Source organism: Lemur catta, chromosome 16 (genome assembly GCF_020740605.2).
Source record: "Lemur catta isolate mLemCat1 chromosome 16, mLemCat1.pri, whole genome shotgun sequence".
In the NCBI taxonomy this organism is placed as follows: Eukaryota; Metazoa; Chordata; class Mammalia; order Primates; family Lemuridae; genus Lemur; species Lemur catta.
Window position 1 is genome coordinate 2,474,913 of NC_059143.1, and position 13,286 is coordinate 2,488,198.

Below are 13,286 nucleotides of genomic sequence, written 5' to 3' on the forward strand. Positions count from 1 at the left end.
GGAGGGCAGAGCAGCATGCCCCCTGACCCACCACTGCTCACCCAGCAGGCCCCCAGAGCCCGCCCGGTGGGTGCAGACATGGTCCTGGGCAGGAGGCACACAGGTGACAGGGCTGTGACCAGGGATCAGCGAGGGACAGCGGGAGCCTGGCAAGGCCTGCAGAGGTCAGGAGGGCTTCCTGAGGAGGAAGTGAGGTGTGAAGGCTAAGTGGGAGGAGAGGACATTCCAGAAAGGAAGGTCAGGTGTGCAGAGGCCTAGCTAAACACGGCATGCAGAGGAGCACCTGTGTGCCAGGGCCGAGGGCCAGCAGGGCCCGTGCGTGGCCGGAGCTCTCGTGCCGTGAGCGTCTGAACGCTCGTCCCCGCTGTATGGAGGAAGGGAGCAAGGGGTCCCACATTGTAGGTGAGGAAGCCAAGGCCCACTGCAGTTAGGTGACGAGCCCGAGGCCACACGGAGAGCATGGGATGACCCAGGCACTGACGCGGGAGGCCTGGCTCCTTTCGTGACTGCCTGAGCACCGTGGACTCGAATCTTAAGGCAGTGGGTGCTCTGGGAAGGTGTGAACAGGGGAGCCGCACGGCCAGATCGAGTTTCAGCCACTCCCTCAGGGAAGTCCCAGAGGAAGAGCTGTCAGGGCAGGACACAGGAAGGCCAGAGAAGAGGCGACTGTGAGGTCCAGGGGACAGAGGACTTGGCTGGGGTGAGGGTGGGTCTGTGGGAGCAGAGGGGGCTTCACCAGGGCTTCAGGAAGGGACTCCACAGTCGGGGGTCAGCTGGTGTCCACAGGGCCCCGCAGTGACAGCCCTTTGAAGTCACCAGCCACTCCTGCCCTGGCCAGAGGGCGGCCACCCAGCCCTCACGCTGGCACCCTGCCTCCCAGCTGCCTGTCCAGGCTCCCCAGGTGTGCAGCTTCCCGCTGCCCTGCAGGGCGGGCGGGTCCTCCCCACCCCAGAGTCACGCAGCGCTCGCGGCGCCCACCCACGGCCTGTCAGGAGCCAGTCCTGCGGGGGCATCCCAGGTTATAGAGCCAGGGGAGGGGGACGGGACCCCCCGGGTCGTCCCCTGGAGCGGTGGTGGCCTGGCCAGCTGCTGGTGCTCTCTTCCAGTTCCGGACCTTCGACCCCTGCAAGCAGCTGTGGTGCAGCCACCCTGACAACCCCTACTTCTGCAAGACCAAGAAGGGCCCCCCCTTGGACGGGACCATGTGCGCACCTGGCAAGGTGAGTCAGGACGGAGGGCACCTTGAGGGCAGCGGGGCAGAGGCAGGAACCCTGAGGCGCACAGACCACCAGGGGCAGGCCCTACGGGGGGGCAGAGTACCTTCTCAGGGGACCCCCGCCCTCTCCCTCCCTGGCAACCACTAATCTGCTTCCTGCCTCTATGGAGCTGCCTATTCTGGAATTTCATATAAATGGGGTCACATCATATGTGACCTTTTGTGTCTGACTTACTTCACGGAGCGTGATGTCTTCAAGGTTCACCCGTGTTGTAGCGGGTGTCAGCCCCGTGATCCTTTGACGGCTGAGTACTGTTGCATCGTGGGGACAGAACACATTCTGTTCGCCCCTGATGGCCATTCGGGTTGTTTCCCCCTCGGGCGCTTGTGAGCAGTGCTGCTGCGGGCATTCAGGCGTGACGTTTTGTTTGAAGACGTGCCACTTTGTGCTTTAAGCCAGGTTTAAGAAAAAAAAAATTTAAAAATAAATAAAAAGAAGTGCCGGAGACTTAGTGAACTGCTAGCAGTCCAAGGTGGGACGCTGCTGGGGCCGCGCCAGGGCCGGGGAGGCCGGAGCCGCCTCCTGCCTCCTGCACAGCAGCTCAGGGAAAGGAGCAGGGGCGCGGGCCGGGCGCTGAGCTGGGCAGTGACACAGCTAAGCACAGCGGCGCCCCAGCCCGGGCAGAGGGGGCGGTTGGCGTGGAAGGTGAGCCCTGCTTAGGAGCCCTCCCAGGGAACAGGAGCGAGGGAGGGGGTGGGGGAGGCCCCTGAGTGGGGGTGGTGGCTGGCCCACACCCCAGCTGATTGGCCCCCTTGTCCTGCGGGGTGTGGTAGGACGCTTTGTGCATTTAGCCCAGTAAATAAAATTACCATTTTATGCCCTAAAAAGCAGAGTTGTGCCGACTGAGGGGCCGAGCTGGGGCTCGCTCAGCCTCCCCTGAATCAGGAGGAGCACAGATTGGAACTGACCTGGATCAGCCACTGGGGGGGAGGGTTAGGGGAGCAGGGGAGAGGGAGGAGGGAGGGCTCCTTCTGGGGGCCTGTCAGAGTCCCCAGCTGTGTGGGTCTGTACGTGTCAAAGTCCCACTGACTATTGCAATGTGCTTTTACCTCTGGAAAGCAATTATTCCTTTGTCCCCCATCCTGCAAGAAGGGGTGGGGAGCGGAGGGGAGAAGAGAGAACAGGCCGGGCTGAAGAAATAGCAGGTTGCCAGATAGGTGGCTGGGGGCGGGGCTGGCCCCTGCACCCACCCCCAGCGCCCCACGCTCCAGCTGGGCCGCCCCACGATTCTCCCCTCCGGCTCCCGGCTCCCGCACGCTCTGTCTCAGCTCAGGCCGCTCTAACAAACCGCTACAGACTGGGGCTTGAACAACAGAACTTTATTCCTCCCAGTTCTGGAGGCTGGCAGCGCAAGAGCAGGGCGCTGGTGCAGCTGGAGTCTAGTGAGGGCCCTCGTCCTGCTTTGCAGATTGCCACCTTGTCATCGCAGCCTCACACGGCGGAGAGAGAGATCGGCTCTCTCGTGTCTTTTCTTACAAGGACACTAATCCCATTCATGGGGGCCATGACCTAATTACCTCCCAAGACCCCATCTTCTAATACTGTGACACTGGGGGTTAAGGCCTCACCGCATGAATTCTGGGGGGACACAAACATTCGGTCCACAGCACTCCCTTACCTGGCCCTGCTCCTGCCTGTCAGCTCCTCTTGCACCTCTAGCTAAGGGGGACACCAGCCAGCGTTTCTGTGGGTTCTCCCTGTCCTTCCATGGTTGAGTAAGGGGAGCTTGGTGGTGAGAGATGAGGTGACCAGCCGTGCGCCTGCTCGCTCCGCCTGGTGGGGTGGAGCCCCGGGCAGAGGACCCACTGCATGGCCCACGTGGGTGCAGGCGCAGGCCTGCGAGCTTTTCAAAAGGCTGTGGAGGGTGAGGGGCCTCTGTGAGGAAGAGGAGAGATGCGGGCAAAGGGTAGGGGCGGGGCAGGGCTCTCCTGAGAGACGACCACCAGGAGGGGTGACAGGGACACCCGGGTGTGGACACGGTGGCACGGCTTCCCCAGAAACGGCCTCTGATACAGAGCCCTGATTGCAGGGATTTTCCAGGTGTGCTCTCAGGGCCCACGCTGGTGGGGAGAGCAAGGCCCTGCACAGGGGTGACCTCGGCACAGCGCTCGGCCAGCCCTGCACAGGGCTCTGGAGCTGGCTGGCCTTCCAGAGCTGTCCCAGCGGAAGCACTGTCGGTGCCCGGCTGGGTCAGAGAAGCTGGAGGGCCAGTAGAGGCCAGCCACACAGGGCCTTGCTGCCAGCCACAGGGCTTGTACCACCCTGCCGCTGTGGGGAGGAGGGCACGGACCACGAAGCTCGTGATGAAGGGAGGGGCTGGGCAACATGTTCACGTGGTCACGTTTTCATGAATTTTGCAAAAGAGAGATATTTTAACCACAGTAAATGAAGACCCCGTCTGTTTTCGCTCCTACTTGCCCTTGACATGCTTCTCCTGTGGGCTGGCATTGGAGCAGCCATGAGCATTTTGCAGCTTTGGCCACAGAAATTGGATTTGGGGTTATGTAGGGTTCTATCGACATGATTTTCAGTGTCTACCATGTGTAAATTATGGTGTCTGTCCAGGTGTGAGAGTAGCTTCCATAAATACTCATAGGGTCGCTCTGCCAACCCCACCAGGGTCACTGCAGAGTATATGCCTTGTGCAGCCCGTTCTCCTCAGATATTTGTAGGAAAAGGTGCCTCAACTATACCAGAGGTTGTGGTTACGTCTATATTTGCAGTAGTTTGTTTTCTTCTGGGGTTTGTCTTGTAGATGGAATGCTTTAAACACAGATCCACTGTGGATATTTCTTTAGAAGAGCAAAGTGTAACACGACAGTCTGCTTGTTTAAAAGCTGTGCCAGCCTCACAAAACACAAATGACAAAAAACAAGGGACTCTAAAATAAATTTGCAAAGAACATGAATGAAAATGAGATGCAAAAAAATGTGGATAAAGCCTTAACACACCATTTTAACTGCGATTTTGAAAGTCGTTTTGGAATGTTTCAGTAAAATAAGGGAGACATCACAGACTCATTTGGAGGTCTATATAAAAAGTGTCTTCTTTCATCATTGTCAAATTTGTTTATTAAAGAAAGGAAAAATTCTGATAAAAATTAATGGAATATGAAACTAAAGCAATACAATGAGTAAAGAAATCAATAGAAATAAATCTGACTTCAAAAAGTTCATTGTAACCAAACAAAGTTTCAGATCAAACCAAAAGCAGTCATTCATTAGGCAGAAGCGACGTGTCAAAGAAGTAACAGGCTCTTCGTGCATCTGACAATTCAGTTAATGAAGAGGAGTGCATCTGATGAACACATGGGAAAACCTTCAAACCTCCTTCTGATTTGACGTGAAATGTTGACAACATCAAAGACACCGTGGAGCTCAGAATATTGCCCCTACTCTGAGGACGTCGACAGCAGCCGTTCCTGAGCAGTGCCAATCCAAAGAGTGTTTAAAGTCAAGCTCTGACCAAGAAAACTTGAAATGCCCTGAAATCCACATCAAGGAAGGAAACTGGATAGCAGTGTCTCCAAAGTTGATTGTTCTTAATTTCAGATGACATCACCAATAACTTCTTTAAATGACTGATAATAAAAAAGAGGGAAAGTAAATATCTCCCTCAACATGCTAGAGCACGTGTTAACAAACTATGGCACGAAGGCCGACTCCATCTGCTGCCTGCTTGCTTGGTTGGTTTTTTCTCTAACAGTTTGAATGAGGTGGGATTCACATTTAAATTTACCCCTTTAATGTGTGAATTCAATGATTTTCAGTGTAGAGTTGTACAACCATCACATCGATCAAATTTTAGAACATTTTGTCACTACAAAAAGAAGCCCCGTGCCCATCAGTCACTCCAGTCCATCCTGCTCCTGCCCAGCCCTAGGCAGCCACAGAGCCACTTTCTGGCCTTACAAGTTTTCCTATTCTAGACATTTCATATCACTGGAATCATACAACACATGACCTTTTGGACAGGCTTCTTTCAAGTAGCGTGATGTTTACAAGGTTCATCCCCATTGGAGCTCATGTCAGTATTTCATTCTTTCTTTTTGCTGAATAATAATCCCTTCTGTGGATAATCATCCATTTATTGATTCTATTCACCCATTTATAGTTGATGGACATTTGGATTCTTCCCACTTTTTGGCTGTTATGATAAACGCTGCATGAACATTCATGTACAAATTATTGCATAGATATTTCATTTATCTCGGACATATGCCAGAAGTGGAACCATTGGATCTTATGGAAACTCTATGCTTAATTTTTTGCCAAACTGCTAGTCTGTTTCTCAAAGGAAACTTCACTTTTTTACATTCCAACTAGCAATGTACAAGGGGTCAGATTTTTCCTCATCCTCCCCAAAACATGTTAATTGTCTTTATTATAACTATCTCAATGGATACGAAATATTATCAGGATTTTGATTTGCATTTCTCTAATGACCTATATTGTTGAACATCTTTTCATGTGCTTAATATCAATTTATTTGTATATATATATGTATATATATATCTTTTTGGATAACATTCTGTTAAGATCCTTTGCTTATTTTTTAATTAAGTTATTTATCTTTTTATTATTGAGTTGTAAGAATTCTTTACATATTCTGGATGTAAGTCCTTTATTACACTTATCAGATATATGATTTACAAATATTTTCTTCCATTTGGTGGGTTGTCTTTCACTTTCATGATAGTATTGAGTCACAAAAGTTTTTAATTTTGATGAAGTCCGATTTATCTATTTTTGCTTTTATCACTTGTGCTTTTGGTGTTGTATCTAAGAAACCATTACTATTAGGTCAAGAAGATTTGTGTTTTAGTCTGAGAGTTTCAGCTTTTACATTTAAGTCTGTGATCCATTTTGGGTTAATTTTTGTGTAAGGTGTGAGGAGGGGGTTCAACTTCATTCTTCTGCATGTGGATATCCAGTTGTCTCATCAGCATTGTTGAGGAGACTATTCTTTTTCTATTGAATTGTTTTGGCACCCTTGTCAAAAATCAATTGACCAAATATAGAGGTTTAGTTTCATTCCACTGATGTATTTGTCTATCCTTGTGCCAGGGCCACACTGTCTTAGTTTTATAGTAAACATTGAAATGGGGAAGTGTCCTCCCACTTTGCTCTTTTTTCAATATTGTTTGGTTATTCTGGGTCCCTTGACTTTCCATATGAATTTTAGGAGTGGTTTCTCAATTTCTGCAAAATTCTAGCTGGGATTTTGATGGGAATTAGGTTGAATCCATAGGTCAATGTGGGATTATTGCCATCTGAGCAATCTGATCTGTGAACATGACATATCTTACCATTTACTTAGATCTTTAATCTCTTTTGACAATGTTTTGTCATTTTTAGTGGACAGGTTTTGCATTTCTTTTGTTCAGTTTATTCCAAGGGTTCTTTCCTTCTTTTCAATGCTATTGTAAATGGAATTTTTTTTTTTTTTTTTTGGTATATTGATCTTATTCCTGCAACCTCACTGACTTTGTTTGTGAACTGTTAGTTTTTTTAGGGGATTCCTTGGAATTATTTGTATAGATGACTATGTTGTCTGCAAATAGAGACAGTTTTGCTTCTTCCTTTCTAGTATGGATGCCTTTTATTTCCTTTTCTTGCCTACTTGTCCTTTCTACAACTTCCATTACAATGTTGAGTAGAAATGGCATAAGCAGATGTCCTTATCTTGTTCCTGATTATAGGGTGCTCTGGTTTAAATGTTTGTGTCCCCTCAAAAATGCATGTTGGGCCAGGCGCCGTGGCTCATGCCTGTAATCCTAGCACTCTGGGAGGCCAAGGCGGGTGGATCACTCGAGGTCAGGAGTTCGAGACCAGCCTGAGCAAGAGCGAGACCCTGCCTCTACTAAAAATAGAAATTATCTGGACAATTAAAAATATATATATGTACATAAAATTAGCCGGGCATGGTGGCGCATGCCTGTAGTCCCAGCTACTTGGGAGGCTGAGGCAGGAGGATCGCTTGAGCCCAGGAGTTTGAGGTTGCTGTGAGCTAGGCTGATGCCATGGCACTCTAGCCTGGGCAATAAAGTGAGACTCTGTCTCAAAAAAAAAAAAATTCATGTTGAAAGTTTATTCCAAAAGCAACAGTCTTAAGAGGTGGGTCCTTGAGGAGGTGCTTAGGCGGTGAGGGCTCCATCCTCCTGGATGGGATTAATGGCCTTATAAAAGGGCCACCACCAGTAGGGGTGGTGAACGTGTGGCCTTCTAGGTCCTTGAGTGCAGCCTTTTGACTGAATCCAAATTTTACAGAACAAATCCTTTCATTAAAAGGAGTGTAGCAGAGAAGGATGAAGCTTTTCTTGCCTCCTTTGGTGTTTGAAGAATAACAATCTTGAAATCAGAAGGCCGCAGGTTACCCACCCCTGCTAGGACTCTTGTGCACTTTCATCCTTTCTGCCACATGAGGACACAGTGTTAGTCCCCTCCAGAGGACACAGCAGCAAAGTGCCGTCTTGGAAACAGAGAGAGCCAGTCCTCACCAGACATTGAATCTGCTAGTGCCTTGATATTGGACTTCCCAGCCTCCAGAACTGTAAGAAATAATTTTTTTACTATTTATAAATTACCTAGTTTTCAGTACAAACTGATGAAGGCATAGGGAGATGTAGTCAGTGTTTGTAGTCATTAAGCATTAAGCATGATGTTAGCTGTGGGTAATTCATAGATTTCCTTTATCAGATCGAGGAAATTCTCTTCTATGCCTGGTCTGTTCAGTGTTTTTTTCATGAAAGGATGAGGGATTTTGCCAAATGATTTTTTGAGTCTCGAGATGATCATGGGGTTTGTGTGTTAATTTTGTAAATAGGATGTATTACATTGGTTTTCAAAGGTTAAACTACGTTTCTGGGATAAATCCCACTTGGTCATGATGTATGATCCTTTCAATATGTTCTTGAATTCAGTTTGCTAGTATTTTGGTAAGGATTTTTACTTCTGTATTCATAGGAGATATTGGTCTGTAGTTTTCTTTTCTTGTGATATCTTTGGTATTGGCATCAGGGTAAGACTAGCCTCAGGGAATGAGTTGGGAATTCCTCTTTTCTATTTTTCAGAACAGTTTCTGAGCAATTAGTATTAATTTTTCTTTAAATGTTTGGTAGAATTCACTAGTGAAGCCACATAAGCTTGGGTTTTTGTTTGTGGGAAGCTTTTACATTACTAATTCAATTTCTTTACTTGTTATAGGTCTGTACAGATTTCCTATACCATATTAATTCAGCTTAGGTAGTTTGTGTCTTTCTAGAAGTTTGTCCATTCCAGTGATTTTTTTTTCCCCCACTGGTATTTGAATTATTCCCTGGTGTTAACTTGCTTTCAGCCTGAAAAATTTCCTTTAGTATTTCTTATATGGCTAGCAGTGTTTATCTGGGAGTATCTTTATTTCACCTTCATTTTTGAGAGTTAGTTTTGCTGTACGTCAGATTCTTAGTTGACACCACTGCCTGTGGCCTCCATTATTTCCAATTAAAAATCAGTTGTTAATCTTATTGGGATTTCCTTGGATACAATGTCATTTTTCTTCTGCTGCATTCAATATTTTCTCTTTGTCTTTGTCTATTTTCAACATTTTGTCTATGATGTCTCTGGGTGTGGATCTCTTTGCATTTGCCCTACTTGGAGCTCATCAAATTTCTTGAATATGTAAGTTAACGTTTTTTATCAAATTTTGGAAGTTTTCAGTCATTTAAAAAAATTTTTTCTGTTTCTTTCTCTGTGTCCTCTCATTCTGATACTTCTACTATGCATATTTCAGTGTGCCTAATGATTTTGCATGTTTCTCAGAGGCTTTGTTCATTTTTCTTCATTCTTTTTTCTCTCTGCTCTTTAGATGCATAATTTTGATTGATCTATATTTAAGTTCACTGATTTTATCTTCTGCCAGATCAAATCCATTATTGAGCCCTCTAATAAATTTATCATTTAAGTTTTTATACTATTCCACTGTAGAATTTCTCTTTAGTTTTGTTATTATTATTATTTCTGTCTCTTTACTGGTATTCTATATTTGGTGAGACATTATTTTTATACTCCCCTTTAATTATTTAGACATGGTTTCCTTTTGTTCTTTAAACATACTTACAATAGCTGCTTTGAAATCTTTATCTGCTAGGTTCAACATCTGGGACTCTTCAAAGGTAGTTTCTATCAACTGCTTAATTTCGTGTGTGTGGGTCACGCTTTCCTGTTTCTTTTCATGTCTCAGGATTTTTTGTTGAAAACTGGACATTTCATATACCACATTGAATAAACTGTGGCTATTGATCCCTCTGGGCCTTCTTGTTGTTGTTTGCGTGTTTCTTTTAGTAGTGATTTGGCTGCGCTGTTTCAATGGAGTTTTCCCCCTGCAGTGTGCGGCTACTGATACTGCTCCTCAAAGTGCCTCTGACCACAGCCCTACCCCTTCCTCCCTAGGACGGTGGTATTAGCCAAGCTCTCTCTGACTGTCTCTTTTCATGATCTTTCTGTTAAGCTTCTGGGCATTCTGCCTCTATTGACATCACACCCAGCTGTTAGCCTTCATTAACCACTAGCTGATTGCTGTATTATTTCTGAAAAAGCCCTGGGTGTATAATTTGCTCTATAGTATGATCCAGTTAAATTCTGGACCTTTCATAGGGACAGGGTGTTGCCAGTCTCTGAGGCTTACTCAGACCTCAGGAGGGCTCTTAGCTGACTTTGTCCTTGGTTCTCTCTGTTAAATTTCTACAGGTGAGTATCCTTAATCCAAAAATTTGAAATCCAAAACACTTTTGATTTCAAGAATTTCAGACAATGAATACTCAACCTATAGTTAGTTTATCATTTTGTTTGTTGCTACTAATATCATGGAACTATTGGTCTCCTTTTAATTACTCACTGCCAGAATCTCTAATTTGTTTTGTTTTGTTTTGTTGCCTAGGCTGGAGTGCAGTGGCATGATCATAGCCCACTGTAACCTTGAATTCCTGGGCTCAAGCAATCTTCCTGCTGAGCTCAGCTTCTCAAGTAGCTGGGACTACAGGTGTACATCACCACACCTGCAAATTTTTTAATTTTTTTGTAGAGACAGGGTCACACTGTGTTGCCCAGGCTGGTCTCGAACTTTCCTGGCCTCACGTGATCCTCCCTCCTCTGCCTCCCAAAGTTCTGGGGTTGCAGGAGTGAGCCACTTCACTGGCTTCTATTGTTTTTGACTAAGACCTTAGGCATGAACTTCGCCATGCTCTGTTTCAGATAAATGTCAGTCCCCTTTGGGAGAGCTATGGAGCTGTCTGTTCTGCTGCACCTCTGAGAAAACCACGAACACTGCACTGGAGCTAGAAGCAGGGACAGTGGCCTGCTTCTCCCAGAGTGACACTCCTGGTGTACATGCAGATCACTCGATGGGAATGGTAGCCCCCAGTCTTCTTGGTCTGCTGCTTTCAGCATAGAACCTTTTCCACAAGCACGCTGGGGAGGGGCTGTCTGGTCCACTCTTCTTGGGCTGCTGTACCCGGAGCACAGCTTCTGCTCCATGAGTGGGGGCTGGGTCGGGGAAGGAAGCCCCAGTCCTCTTGGCCACCCCACCGGGAATAGGCTTTCTGCAACACAGAGGGGAGGGATGGGAGATGCCAGATGCCTGCCTTTCTTGGCATGAAGCTAGCCTTGGACTGGGAGCTGGGAGTATAGGGAGCCCCATCTTCTTGGCAGTAAAGCTTTGGTTACATTGAGAATGTACGAAGGAATGGAAGAGGATTGTGGCTTAAATGCTGTAGACTTTTTCTGTTGTATTCAAGATTTAGTATATTTTCTTAAATAAATATTTCTTCGTTTGTTGTATTGACCTTAGGACAATTTCCAGAGACTTTAAATGGTTGTTTTTTAAAAAGTAATTTTCATCAGTTAAATGGCTGTTTTACCGGGGAGAGGGTTCACCAACCTCTTTACACCTCCATTCCGGAAGTTTCCATTTGCTGCCTGTTTTTGTAAAAAGTCTTATTCACAGCTGTGTCCATTCATTTATGTTGTCTGTGGCTGCCTTCAAGCTCCGGCGGCAGAGCTGAGTAATTCAGCAGATGCCATGTAGCCCGCAAAGTCGACTATAGTTACTATCTGGCCCTTTTACAGAAAAAGTTTGCTGAGGAGTGAGTGCGTCGCTTTGTGTTCTGTGTGGAAGCCAGGGCCACAAAACTGCTGGGATGAGAGGAGCACATGAAAGAGGACGCCATCAGCAGTGTAGAAAAAGTCGTGTCAGATAAAAATCATCGTTGTCTGTTTTTAAATTTTTGTGTGTGATATATTTTCTTATTCTAAATCAATAATGCATTTTATACCTAATTTAATATTGTTAATTTTGCAGTCTTCTCAAAGTGGGCCCCTAAAGTGCAGACACACCCTCCCTCTGGGAGGGGTGGGAGCGGCACGGTCAGGCTGGCAGGTGAACCTCGAGTCCGGCACGCTGGTGCTGGACTTGCTGTGTTCCTGGGTTTATTTACTTAAATAGCTCTTAGTCTCTGGAGTTGTTGGTCTGATGTGCAGGTGCGTCTTTATAAATGGCCCTGTGGGGGCCCCGGGGTACCTACCCTGGGGACGTGCCATGGTGCAGCCTCTGGCCGAAGGACTGCGGAGAGGGCGGGCTGGTGGGGGCTGGGCAGCAGCTCCTCCCCTCACTGCTGCCAGTGGGAAGAGGCCCGTCTTCCTGGGGGCTCTGAGCATCTGGGGACAGTAGGATGGGCCTCCTCTGGGCCTCTGGGGCCTGGCCAGGGCAGAAGTCGCAGGGCCGCAGGCTGCAGAGTGCAGGGGTGTCCCGGCAGCCCTGGTGTGAGTAGTAGGTCATGGGAGTGGCCTTCTGTCTTTCAGCATTGCTTTAAAGGACACTGCATCTGGCTGACGCCTGACATCCTCAAACGGGATGGCAACTGGGGCGCCTGGAGTCCGTTTGGCTCCTGCTCACGCACCTGCGGCACTGGCGTGAAGTTCAGGACCCGCCAGTGCGACAACCCACAGTGAGTTGGCCCTGTGTCCCCCGAACCTTCCTGAGTGGCACCTGAGGTCCCAGGAGCCCCTCACCAGCCAGCCTGTCCTTGGGGCGCTCCTGTGCTCATTCTGGAGAGGGTGCAAGGGTGGGCTGCCCTGCCCCGTCCTGCCTGGGAGGCTGGTGCTCCTACCTCTGGCCTCCTGACCAGCCGCCCGGCCACCCCCACCTGCCTGCAACCCACCCCATACAGCCAAACGCTGTCTTTCCTGGCTGTGGGCTTGGAGGAGGAGGGCTGGGGCAGCGTTAGGGAGACAAGGGCAGACAGGGGGCCTCTGTTGGCCCCCGAGATGCCGGGAGCCTGGGTAGCTGTTGTCGTCAGGTGAGAGCAGGGCTGGGACTTGTGCCTGCGCTGGCTGCCCGTGCCAGCTGTAGCCCCACCCGCAGCCGCGCTCCCGCACCGCCTCCCACGCCGGCCCCGTGCCCGGGCCCTGTGCTGTCCTCCTGGTCCCTCTCCTTCCCCCTGCCGGCCCCCACGCTGTAAATACGTCCTGGGCTGTGCTCCCTCCTCAGTCCACAGCCAGGACCTTGTCCGCCTACCGCTGCCATTCCAGCACTGCTTGGGCACATGAGGCTTTCTTTTTTGACCTTTCTAGCAGTTTAAAGATTTTGATTTATCTGAAAATATTGCAAATCTAGAATTTTGCATTTAAAAAAATGACAGATTTCCAGCTTCCCAATCAGGCACCATAGAGGCAATGCCGGGCACAGATTCGGGCTGGCGGGCAGTCTCTGGGGTGCGCCCCGCCTGGCAGGGCCCGGCCTCTGAGGCAGTTCCCATGGCTCAGGGCTGGACTGTCTCTGGCCAGGCCCTGACCGGCCACAAGGGAGCCAGAACGGCTCAGCAGTTGCGGCTCTGGGCAGAGGGTCAAGGCCATGTGGGCAGAGGGTCAAGGCCATGTGGCCCAGCAGCACAGGGGGCCTGTGTTTGGGGCCGGCCACCCCCACGCGAGCGGGAAGCCCTCTCCTCCCCTCCTGCCCTCCCGCCCGGAGGCT

The 13,286-nt window shown here is 48.7% G+C and overlaps 1 protein-coding gene across 2 annotated transcripts in view; it reads left to right on the forward strand.

Annotated features, from left to right (window-relative positions):
* The window catches only part of ADAMTS2 (ADAM metallopeptidase with thrombospondin type 1 motif 2), a 142,764-nt gene that overhangs the window by 102,498 nt on the left and 26,980 nt on the right, over positions 1-13,286 (forward strand). For both annotated transcript variants that reach the window (XM_045527756.1, XM_045527757.1), the window contains 2 exons: positions 1,107-1,220; positions 12,116-12,261. In XM_045527756.1, coding sequence (XP_045383712.1) covers positions 1,107-1,220; positions 12,116-12,261 — 260 coding nt within the window. The remainder of the gene's footprint in view (positions 1-1,106; positions 1,221-12,115; positions 12,262-13,286) is intronic.